The sequence below is a fragment of the Myotis brandtii genome, unplaced genomic scaffold (assembly GCF_000412655.1).
Source record: "Myotis brandtii unplaced genomic scaffold, ASM41265v1 scaffold1993, whole genome shotgun sequence".
Lineage (NCBI taxonomy): Eukaryota > Metazoa > Chordata > Mammalia > Chiroptera > Vespertilionidae > Myotis > Myotis brandtii.
In genome coordinates, this window is record NW_005357424.1 from 141,966 (window position 1) to 154,145 (window position 12,180).

Genomic DNA, 12,180 nt, shown 5'->3' on the forward strand with positions numbered 1-12,180 from the left:
AGATTCTCATTTTGAACACCATTTGGAATCTCCATTTCTTCAAAGCTGCCCAGAGAGTCTGAGGCCCAGACCATGTTGAAAATTACTGGGAGATACAGAGATTTGTAGACTGTGCTGGGGGCGGGGAGGGTGGAGGAGGAGCTGGGGTTCTCAGAGCCCTCCTGGGGCTTCTGGGAGCAGGAGGAGAGGGAGCCTTGGAGAACCTGATCCCTCCGAGGATCCTCTGCAATATTTGTTTGAACAAGAAGTTTTTCTACTCAATTCGTGGGAACAGCCTTGAAGTCAGAAGGATATAGTTTGAAATGCAATTCTACCTGTCTCATGGGCATAGATGCCCCAACTCCACCTCAGCTTCTCCATCACTACAAAGCAGGTGATAATTCCAGATGTGAAGCACCTGGGTCAGGGGCTGGTGCACCCTCATTCCTCTCCTTGCTCAGCCTCATACTCTTCAATTTCTAACTCGGCCCATGTACACCGTGTAGCTGAACAAACCGTACAGCGTTTGGGGATGGAGTGGCAGAGAAAGACTGTTCTCTGGAAAATTACGACTTCCCCATAGATCCCAGGACAGCTGGGGTGTGCCCCAAACAAACAAAATGACAGAAAACCAAACCAACAGCACTCCCCCACCCCCACACACACATACCCTCCCCAAACCAAACCTCTTTAGTCCGGTTACTCCCTGGGTAACTTTTGTCCTAGGTGTTTACCTGTATTAAGTTGCTAAATTTGCTGTAGCCGTGGTTCATTGCCAGTGTCGTAAGATTTTGCTGCAAAGATGATAAGAACGGGAATGATACCTTTTCTCATGCAGTTCACAAAGCACTTTAACAAAAACTCAACAGGATGCAATGAGGGTAAGATAATAAGGCAGGTTCCGTGCATTGGCTCATGGCACCCACCCCAGCTCCGGTCTGCCCTTGATTTCCTGCATTACAGAGGCTAGAAGGCTAAGCACTGCATTTCCCAGACTGCCTTGCAGCTAGAGCCCCATGTGACATAGGGTTCTCTGAGGAGAAGCGCTTGTACAAGACTTATTGGTGGAAAGAAACAACAGGAGGTGGCAGTGGCTGCTGGCAGGGAGACCAGCTGTTCTGGCAAGCACCCGACGAAGGCCTCTGGTGCCAGACTCCTGTGCCCTAGGTGGTGAGGCTGGGCAGGTGGCACTGGCAGAGCTGTTACAGGGGAAGTCAGGGGCCCTCCCTCTGCGGGTATCCTGGGCTGTGGTGTGCCCAGCTGTGCAGCATCTGGATTAGGCTCCCTGGCTTTCCAGAGATTTAGGGATGTCAATTTCTTAAGAAACTCCTTTTTGTTTACGTTAGGCATAGTGGATCCTGTTGTCTGCAATGAAGAATCCTGGCCAAAATGAATAAATAACAATAAAAGCTAAAATTATCTTTTTTATCAATTGAGGGGTCTTACTCCAGGTCTAGTTTAGTGATATCTATCTATCTATCTATCTATCTATCATCTATCTATCTATCTATCTATCTATCTATCTATCTATCAGACATCCATCTATGTAATTTCTCCACCTTCAGTATCTATGCAAGACCACCTGCCCTTGTGGACACTAAAGAAAACTGATAAAATCCATTTATTTATTTAAAATAGACTCACTTATTTGCCTCTTACTAATAATAATATTTACTAGGCTTTTAATATGTGCTTGAGATTGAAGCAGTAAAATTAAAATGTCTCAAAATGATGCCTCTCAATCAGAATGGAGAGAGTAAATTATTAGCACACCGAGCCACTGTGCTGAGAGCATGACAGCGAGTTCACCCACCAGAACCCTTCCAGCGGCATCTCTGGGGATGATAAGCAAGTTTTTGGGAGACAGCACTTTGTCTATGATGTGGATGACTCCATTGGTACTGATGATATCACTGGATATGATCTTAGCTTTATTATTTATATCCACCGTGTCCTGAAATCAACCAAAAAAGAGAAAAGAAATGAGCACAAATAGAAACAGACACAAACATTGCTTCTTTCTGAATGCTCACCAGGTTAAATTGTCATACGAGTGAATGTTCAAGGAGATCTGTGGGCAAAATCTGAAGATGCAAGTTTAGCACGTTTTTTATTATGATTATAAAGAGGAAACGGAGATAAGAATGTATTTTTCATCTGGAGGAGTGAATGGCAAATAATCAACCCAAACCGTCATTTCACTGTGATTCTCAAATATGAAATAACAAGTGGATCAAAATTGGCATCTGGTTCACATGGGCTCTCTATATCACCAACCCTTCCCTCTGCCCACCACACACTTTCCCCCCTTTTGCAATGAATTTGACAGCCACCGTGTGTGTGTGTGTGTGTGTGTGTGTGTGTGTGTGTGTGTGTGCGCGCGCGTGTGTGGTGGGGGGAGTGGCCCAGCATGGTCAAGTGGCTTTCATCAAAAGCTTTCATCCCTCTCCAGCTTCTGGGTAATGCTCCCAAAAGCAGTTCTGTTGACCACCTGAATCTGCCTTGCCTCTGAGTTGGAATTCCAGCTCTCCTATTTACTTACTGTGTGACCTTGGACAAGTTACTTAACTTCTCTGGGCTCAGTTTCTTAATTTGTAAATTGAGAAAAACAATATCTATATTATGGGATTATTTTGAGGATTCTATGGGTTCGTACACACGGAACACTTAGTAGCTGGCATATAGAAATCACCATATGAGTTCGTTGTTGTTGTTATTATTTTTATTATTCCCGGTATTAACATAAGAAAGAGGAGAAGAAAGAAGGCTCAAGGAAAATGGGCACCTTGCTGAGGTGGCCTTTCTTACCTGAGAGACGGAGATGACAATGGACTCCCCTTGCAGAGAAGTAACATTTGGGGTCAATTTCAGGTTTTCTAGGAGCAGCTGGTGGCAGGCGACCACATGATACCGAAGAACCTGGGGCATGAGGCCCTGTCTGTCCCAGTCTTTAATCTGTAATGGAAAGTCAGAGGGTTCCTGTTGGAGCCAGGAGCCTTCGCCCCCACTTTCCCTGTCGCTGTGCTGTACTCCAGGGGCTCCCCCACATCTCTCTCCCGACCCGGGCCCTGGGAAGTGGGAGTCAGGGTTGGCGTGTGCTCAGGTCAGAGACTGTGCAGGCAAGAGGGAGAACGTGGCCCTGATTCTTGTCCTGCTTCCATTCGGGATCTCAGGGTGGAAGGGAACTTGGGGTTCCTTTGGTCCAGCATTTTACAACACGTGGCAAGGACCCCAAGTCCTGTGAGATGCTACTTAAAGAAGAGTTTTCTTGAGGAAGGTACTGGGAAACACTGCATCTGTTCCCCATCTCGGAGAGGTGCCCGGGCCAGATTTAAACCTTTAAGATGGAAAGGATCACAATGCTTCTCCATTTGTGAATCAAAATGCAAACAAAATGAGCCATAAAGTAGGTGTAATATAAGCCCACATGGTTCTCACTGTTTTATGATGATAACTCCTCTGATGCTTTAAAAAAATCTATCAGATGTCAATTTTTTTGAAAGTTATTTTTTGTGTCCCTGCGTTGCTGGTGTCTAAAATATATGCACAGAGAGGCCATGTGTGTGGTGGTTAATAATACAGACTCTGGGACATGTTTGAGTCCTTGTACCACCATTGTCTAGTCAGGTGACCTTGGGAAAGTTACTCCTCTCAGTGCCCTGGACTGTAAAATGGGGATAATAATAGCACTTCATCACAGGGTTGTCATGAGGACTAAATGAATTAATCTACATAAGGCACTGGAAACAGTGTTTGGTACACTCAATAAATGTTTGCTACATTATAATCTATTAATGGGCAACCCAGCATGAAGAGTTCTAGTGAATGTCAGAACATTAAAGGCTCTGATAAGTCCTGCAAAAACCCCCTATTTAAATCTCTTTAATCCAACATTCTTTTTTTTTTTTTTTTTTGGTCCTATGGGAAGTTTGGATCATTTAGGAATTGCTGATTTTTCTCAACCTCCTAATGTATTCAGGAATGTCCTTTAGAGGGTCTCTGGCCAGTGGTTACTCCAAATCCCCTTGAATGCTTCCTCTGATAGGGGTCCCAATGCGGAGAGGCAGCCCCTTCTATTACTGGTCAACTCCAGCTGATCTTAAATCTCCCTCCCACAAATGTATCCATTGTTGGTTGCGGGGTGACACCCAAAGACTGTGTTCTAGTCCCAGGCCTCTTCCATCTGCCTAAGCTCCACGCTTACCCGAGGTTCCTCGTCAAAGGCTGCTGACAAAGGTGCAAAAACGGTGAAGGGGCCTGGACCAGCCAGGTCTCGCACAGAGTGCTCCTGTGGGAAGCAAGGTGGGGGCGACATGCGTAAGGAACATAAATACAGGCAGGGCTCCAAGGGCAGAGGGAGCAGATGGGGGTGGCAGAGGGGGGTGGATACTGATGGGGAGATCTGTGCTTCATTCAGTCTCAGATTCAAGTTCATTCAGCTCCCTTGTCAATGAAATAATGCTTATTTTTATCTGGTTATCCAAATAACATATGCTTATTGTATTCAGTATTTAAAAATACAGTATAAAGAAGAAAATAGCTACCCAGAATCCCCTGCTATTTTCAGGTATTCTTTCCCAGTGTCTCTTCCACATGTAAATGTTTTACATATTTGGGACATAATAGAAATGTAGGTCATAGGATGAACGGTTCTAATGGTCTTGTTGCCAATACTAACATCCTATGGTTATATTTTCTTCTAGATTTTATGATTTTATTTCTCTGGATTTTTATCTTTTATTATTAACATATCTAGAACTTATTCAGATGTATAATGTGCAGAAAGATCTACCATAATATGTTCACCCAAAGAGTTAACCAGTTGCCCCAGCAATGCTTCTTTTCTCCACAGTATGATGGCAATTTTTTCATATACCTCATTCTGATGTGTAGAACGGGCCAGTGTGACAGTTTTTCACTCTGTCCATCTGAGGCATGAAAAGTTCATAAATGACCAACACAGAGTCCCCTCCAGAAATCCAGGTTTCCAGACTTTTTTCTACCCACACCCACTCCAGAGGCTATAGGCTTATCCTGTATCTGGCCTGAGACTCAGCTCTTACACACACACACACACACACACACACACACACACACACACACACACATTCTTACCAGCAGCTGGAAGAAATACTGGGAAGTTTTGGGGTTCCTGGGAAGCTCCTGGAAACAGAGAGAGAGCAGTTCACTTAGTGTCTGTGAACTATACACAAGAACAACACAGCGTTATTGCAGGGCAGTTTCTCTAAGATCGAGAGCGTCTACCATCCTTTCAGCTGGGACTGTGCTACCATGGGCCCTTTTCCAGCTCCACCTACAGCTGATGTTCAGAATGACTATGTGGACACACTGTTGAGTTCCAAGACCTTTCTGGAGTCTCTACCTGATTCAGCCATTTCCAGAAACATCTGAGCTTTAGGAGTATTTTTTAAAAGTTCAAATATTTTTATTATTATTTTTTCAACAACAGACATTTATTTTCTTCACAGTTCTGGAGGCTGGAAGTCCAAGAACAAGGTGTCAGTAGGTCTGGCTTCTTCTGAGGCCTCCCTCATTGGCTTGCAGATCACTGTGGCCTTTTTACTGTGCCCTCACATGGCCTTTCTTCTGTGTGTATGTCCCTGGGGTCTCTTTTTGTGTGTTAAAGCTCAAGTATCTTTAAAAAATGAGTTCTAGATTTATGGCAGATTAAGTTTCTCTATTAACATGAATTTTGGATCAGACAGAATGCTCTAGCCCAGTGGTCGGCAAACTGCGGCTCGGCAAACCGCAGCTTGCGAGGCACATGCGGCTCTTTGGCCCCTTCAGTGTGGCTCTTCCACAAAATACCGGCTCTTCCACAAAATACCGACTTCTGCGCATGGGTCACGAAGTTTCAATCGCACTGTACGTGCTTGCCCGCATGTGGTATTTTGTGGAAGAGCCACACTCAAGGGGCCAAAGAGCCGCATGTGGCTCGCGAGCCGCGATTTGCCGACCACGGCTCTAGCCTGTCTTTAAATCAAATAACAGATGTTCACATTAGAACAGGTAGAAATCTACAAATGTCCTACGGCCTCATCTCTACGCCCAGTGCAGCATGCTCATGCCTCTGAGTCACTGTGTTCTCTGTGCCTGTTGCACATATCATCTCATTTAATAATGACGACAACCTGATGCGGCCGGTACGATTATTTTCTTTTACACATTGGAAAAGGAATGCACGGAGAGGTGATGTAATCTGCCCAAAGTCACATTACCAACCGGCAGAGCTGAATCCAAACCCAGATGCTTCTGACCCTAGAACCGTCCATCTGAATCACTACATTCCAGGTCAAATGAGTTCCCATGGATAGATCACATTTGTTTTCACTGCCAATTAATGTCAAGACAGTCATTCCCGTGGTTCGAGAGCTTCCCACGTTATACAACTCCTGCATGTCCCTTAGCAACTGGGACCTCGGCGCAGTGAGGGAAGCAGAGTTGACTTCACGGAACATGCCTTGCGTTACCTGGTGGATGTTGCCGCGGCAGGTGAACCCGTCCCCAATGTAGTTCGGCTTGCAAGTACAGGTCCTCTCTTCTTCTCCCGTGTGGTTGCAGATGGCAAATGCACTACAGCCACCGTTTCTCTGGTAAAATTTCCAAGGGGTGGGGGATCAGAGTCAGATCAGGAAGTCTGCCAGCTGTGCCAATGCTCACAAAGCACTTCTGTATTGAAGTTTATTTTTTGCCTCCTCCCTGACTGGTTTGCAATATCTGCCCCTTTCCTGACCTTGCCTTCCAATCCCCTACAGTTGTAGAGGCTGCCTTCCTCCCCAGCCTTGTATCCCAAAGCGGCAGGTCCATCTGAGCAGGCGTCCAGCTCTATATTGATAAGCCCACAATTGCCCAGTGGGAATTTCTCGGCACCTGGGGCTTAACTAGAAAGGCCCCGATCTTGATTGACTCTTCCCATCTTTAGGTTAAACTCTGATCCCACCATAGCAAAGGTAGCAGTCACCAGCCAGAAGGAAGTAGGTATAAAATGATGCCAAACATTGTCCTCGTTGGCAAAGAGCTTATAAACTGAGGAGGATGGGGCAGAGACCTAAGATATGGACAAAGCAAAGTGCAGTCCAAAGCTGACATCCATGGGAACGCCAAGAAGGGCTCTGAGAGACTAAGCAGAGTTCCCAAGAGGGGGAAAAATGGAAAGCTCCAGAGAAACAAATCCAGAGAAGGTCACCAGTCTTCAAGGCCAGCTGCAAAATCTCCCCTCCCGATCCCCATTCCAAAAGTATTTGTGGACATGATATTTCTGCCCAGGAGTGACCTACCACCCAGATTCCTGCCTCACGGACACAGCTCAGTGAGCTGCTTAAGAAAACTGACTCCTGCTTGTACAGTGTGGCTCAGTGGTTGAGTGTGAACCTATGAACCAGGAGTCATGGTTCGAATCCCTGTCAGGGCACATGCCCAGGTTGCAGGCTCAATCCCCAGTATGGGGTGTGCAGGAGGCAGCCAGTCCATGATTCTCTCTCATCATTGATGTTTCTATGTCTCCCTCTCCCTCTCCCTTCCTCTCTCTGAAATTCTGTGGTTCACCACCTGCCTAAGCCTGAACTCACAGTGACTTCCCAGTGCCTAACTGGTGTCTGGTGTCTGGTGTCTAGGGAATGCTCATTGACCAAATGTCCATCGTGCTGAAACCAGAGTTTCCCCCAAACCACTGGAACATGAGGGAGAAAAGAGCCTCAAGCCCAAAGCAGCTCAGAGGAGATCACCCCAACACCCATCTCCTAGAAGCGGGGTAGGAGGCACCCCCGCCTAACCTTGGAGGGCCTGGGCCCCAGAGCTAGACTCACATTTAAGCAGGTGTTGATGAGCGTGCAGACCTTCCCATCCCCAGTGTATCTCGGCAAACAGTTGCAGACGGCCTGTACAGGAGGAGAGGGACATGGGCCATTTCTCAGAGGGACTCCGCTGGCTCTCACACTGGGACCCCATAGCGGTAATGGTAATGGGTAATGGTAATGTTAGAAGATTCTATCTTGGTGAGACTTACTCTATAATGATAACTGTCATCGTCCATTTTAGCACCTTTGACACACTTCTCTCTAGCACTGGGGTCGCCTACCCATCTTATCTTTGCTACCAAGAGACATTATTTTTTTTAAAAAACTTTGTTATATTATTTGGTCCCTTGTTCTGGGCACTCAGCTCTTTTCTCTCTCCGGTGGGTAGAGGCTCAGTTGCAAGGAAGCTAAGCTCTCGCCCACTCCCATTCATACTCAGTTCTTGCTCATCTCCCTCTGGGCTCGGCCACCCGGGCACCAGCACTAGGAGGTGCCAGGGGATGGCTCTGCAGTCAAATCAGTTGCATACGGGGAAATAATCAGTCACTCCTACTGTTTGACCAATGAAGTCGATTGGGCACTTCAAGATGAGGGAGGGGACACTGTTTACGGGAAGTTGGGGACTGTCTAGTTCACCCCTGTGTCCCAAGTGCCTTGCTCAGGAGCTCCTGGGCACATGGATGAGTGGGGCTGAAACCCAGCTCCATTCTATTTACCAACCTGTGTGTCCAGAAGAAGGGGTACCTGCCCCTGGTGGGTCCCCCCAAGGGATGGCTTTTCTAATTCACATGAAAGCCTCCTACACAGGAGAGGTGGCTCTGGTCTGGCGTCTACTTGTTAAAACTTGAACTCATTGGTTGGCCAGCCAGGACCAAAGGGTTGGTTTTCACTGCTCCTCCTCCTCAACTTCATTACAGGCCCTGACATGGGCTCCAACCTTTACCAAGACGCCTACCAGCCAGCCCTCCTGTTTCAGAGATCAACCCTGCATCTAGGTCAGAGGAGGGGTTTTAGAGGCCCAGAGCACCAAAAAGTTATAGGTTTTCCCCATTCCATATGTAGAAATAAGAGCTCTATCGAATCCCAAAAGATGTATAAGGTGGACCAATATTGACTGTTCTGGTTTTCCCAGTGACTATACATAGAAACACACACAGAGATGATTCTTTCAAAATAAATAGTATTTTTCTCATTTTGGGGTGCTTTAGGCGCTTGCTTGATCTGCCCATGGGTAAACCTGGCACAGAGTTCTTCAAAAGGCTCAACAAGGTCAGTAGATCATTCCCCGGGGAACCTGACCTCATCATCCAGTTTCTGATGTATGTAATCCCCTGCTGACCACTGGGCTGTTCCTAATGTGACAGAGACTGAGGGAGGCGGAGCTTGGGTTCCTGAGCACTGTGTTAGGGAACAGAAGGCTGACATATGGCCTAAAAATGTTAGCTTTTGCTGTGGTGCATACATTTCAGAGCCTCAAGCCAAAGAAAAACTGTGGGATTCTGGGAATCAGAAAGCTGAAAGGAAGGGAGATGTTGTTGGAGACCTTCTAGATGCTTCTGGAACCACACAGTATATGGAGAAGCTGACTCCCCCCACTCTAGGAAAGCCTCTCTCCTAAGTACCCTTTGTCTCCCCTCCCATTTCTCCTCCTTCCCCAAGAATGGCCTCTTTTGAATGCTTTCAGAATTTCCCCTAAAGTATTTGTTTTCTGCCGAGGTCTCTGCTCAGCCCCCTTCTCTCAGTCTTGTGTCTTAAAGACCCCTAGGCCCTCTGGTAGGCGGGAGCTCACCTGGTTGGGTCCCGTATGCGTGCACTCTGCGTGCCTGTGACAGCCACCGTGGTTCTCCAAACATGGGTTGATCTCTTCAAAACAAAAAGCCGACACCTGGCATGAGAATTCAACCTGATTCTCAAGGAAAGGCATCTTGGGCCAGCCAGGATGGCTAATTGACTGAATCAAAATGTGATTCAGTTTTCTGACAACTCTGAGGCAGCAGTGACCGGACAGGGAGCCTACCAAACACAGGTTCTCAAAGCGACTCTCTGGGGTGGGGCCGTGGGAGCACAGGCATAGTCTGTGGGCGTGGATCTCCCCTCTGCTGAATGAATCTAAGCATTTTCAGCCAAGGACTTGAAATAATAGGATCCTAGAGTCCAGTCCAACAGGCTATGAATGATTTAGGAATTAAAAAAAATCACTGCAATCATCATAATATAACTGGTTCAGGAGAGAGTCTTCAGTAGATGCTAATTTTAGGTTATATTTCCATGAGGAGCAGGGGATTTGCTTGGTGTTAAAGCGTCTCCCCACTGATTACTTATTAGCAGCAAAGGGGAAAAGGTAGCCGTACCAGTGGAGATGTCAGACAGCACCTTGACTAGTGGTCAAAATTAACACCACAAACAAGAGGCAGTTGGAAATCACAAGCTTCCAGTGTGATACCCTGAGAAGGATGCAATGTTGCTAGTGTGATAGTGAGCCTGGATTGCAGAATCTGAATATAATTATGAAAAATCACCAGACAAGCCCCAAAGGAAGGACATGCTAGGAAAAAAAAAGTTGAGTGGTGAATGATATTCCAAAATGTCAATGTCATCAAAGACAAAGCAAGGCTGAGGAACCATTCCAGGTCAAAGGAGACTAGAAACATGATAACTACATGCAGTTCCCAACCTTAGTCTGGATCCTGCAGTAGGAGGAAAAAGTGTCAGAAAAGGACATTATTGGGTCAATTGATAAACTTAGATACAAATGGTAATTAGACAAAAGATATATATATATATACTGAAGCTGATAATTGCTGTAGTTATGTAAGAGTCGATCCTTATTCCCAAATACACTCAAGTATTTAAGGATAAAGGCAATAGAATATATATATCGCTTATTCTCAATGGTCACATTTCCTCATCTTCAGACCTTCCTGCCCAGAGAAACTGAAAGATGGTCCAACATCGTCCACACATCAGGATCCTATCACAGGGCTCTGACTCTTAAACCACTGCCCCTGGACGGATGAGGGATGGTACGTACCTAGGCACACAATGCCATCGCCCATGTAGCCTGCCTTGCACACACACACTCGTCTTCCTGGGGTGGTTCTCTTACAGTCAGCCTTGGCCGAGCAACCTCCATTGCTGATCTCACAGGCATTGATTGCTGTGGAAGCGAGAGATGACACAGAGTGGAGAATGGTGGGGAGAGGGGGAAAAACCACTGATGCACTTTTACTTGTCATTGAGAAATGGAAATACTTCAGAACAGCAGACATTGGATCAAATATGGATGATTCAAAAGGATGCAAAGCATCAAATATCTTCACTGGTGAAGTCTCCCAAACATTAAAAGAAGAATAAATACCAAATTTTCACCAACTCTTCCAAAAACTAAAAGAGAAGGGAAGACTTCCCAATTCATTTTTATGAGGCCAGATAAAGCCATCACAAGAAAACGAAAAACCAATATTCTTTATAAGTATAAACACAAAAAATCCTCAAGAACATACCCACAAGTCAAATCCAGCAATGCTTAAAAAGGATTATACAACAGTCCCCCTTATTCATGGGGATATGTTCCAAGACTCCCAGTGGATGGCTGAAACTTTGGGTAATATCAAACCCTATGAATATTCTTTTTTCCTATACATACATACCTATGATACAGTTTAATTTATAAATTAGGCACAGTAAGAGATTAACAACAATAACTAATAAAATAGAGCAATTATAACAATGTACTCTAATAAAAGTTATGTGAATGTGATCTCTCTCTCTCCCAAAATACCTGGAATTTCCCATTTACTATTTGCAGACTGTGGCTGACCACAGGTAACTGAAACTGGGAAATAAAACTGTGAATAAAGAGGGGAGGGCTACTCTACACCATAAGCAAGTGGGAGTTACATAGGAAACACAATGTGGTTTAACGTCCAAAAATCAATTAATGTAATGCAGCATTTCAGAAGAATTAAAGACAAAAACTACATGATCATCTCAATAGGAGGAGCAAAAAGGATTTGACAAAATTCAACACCTTTCATGATAAAAATACTCAACAGACTAGGAATAGAGGGGACTTTCTAGAGTAGAGCTGCATCCTTCTGTCATTGTACACAAACAGGCCATTTCATCCCCAAACCAACTCTGCAAGAGAGACAGTTTTGTTTCCTTTACAATGAGCTAAGGGGGCTCAGAGCAGGGAAGACACCCACCCAAGGCCACACAGGAGTAGGAAGAAGAACCAGGTGGGGCCCAGAACCTTTCTGCCCCACTCCTGAGTCCCGCCACCCGCCACACCCTAGACCCGTGGTCGGCAAACTGCGGCTCGTGAGCCACATGCGGCTCTTTGGCCCCTTGAGTGTGGCTCTTCCTAAGCCTTAGGAGTACC

At 45.8% G+C, this 12,180-nt stretch overlaps 1 protein-coding gene across 1 annotated transcript in view; it reads right to left on the reverse strand.

Annotated features, from left to right (window-relative positions):
* STAB2 (stabilin 2) overlaps positions 1–12,180 on the reverse strand; it is a 124,124-nt gene that overhangs the window by 33,423 nt on the left and 78,521 nt on the right. The window contains exons 42-50 of the mRNA XM_005865248.2: positions 10,828–10,953; positions 9,586–9,659; positions 7,806–7,877; positions 6,471–6,590; positions 5,095–5,142; positions 4,184–4,267; positions 2,788–2,934; positions 1,793–1,933; positions 714–773 (exon numbers count right to left, since the gene is read on the reverse strand). Coding sequence (XP_005865310.1) covers positions 714–773; positions 1,793–1,933; positions 2,788–2,934; positions 4,184–4,267; positions 5,095–5,142; positions 6,471–6,590; positions 7,806–7,877; positions 9,586–9,659; positions 10,828–10,953 — 872 coding nt within the window. The remainder of the gene's footprint in view (positions 1–713; positions 774–1,792; positions 1,934–2,787; positions 2,935–4,183; positions 4,268–5,094; positions 5,143–6,470; positions 6,591–7,805; positions 7,878–9,585; positions 9,660–10,827; positions 10,954–12,180) is intronic.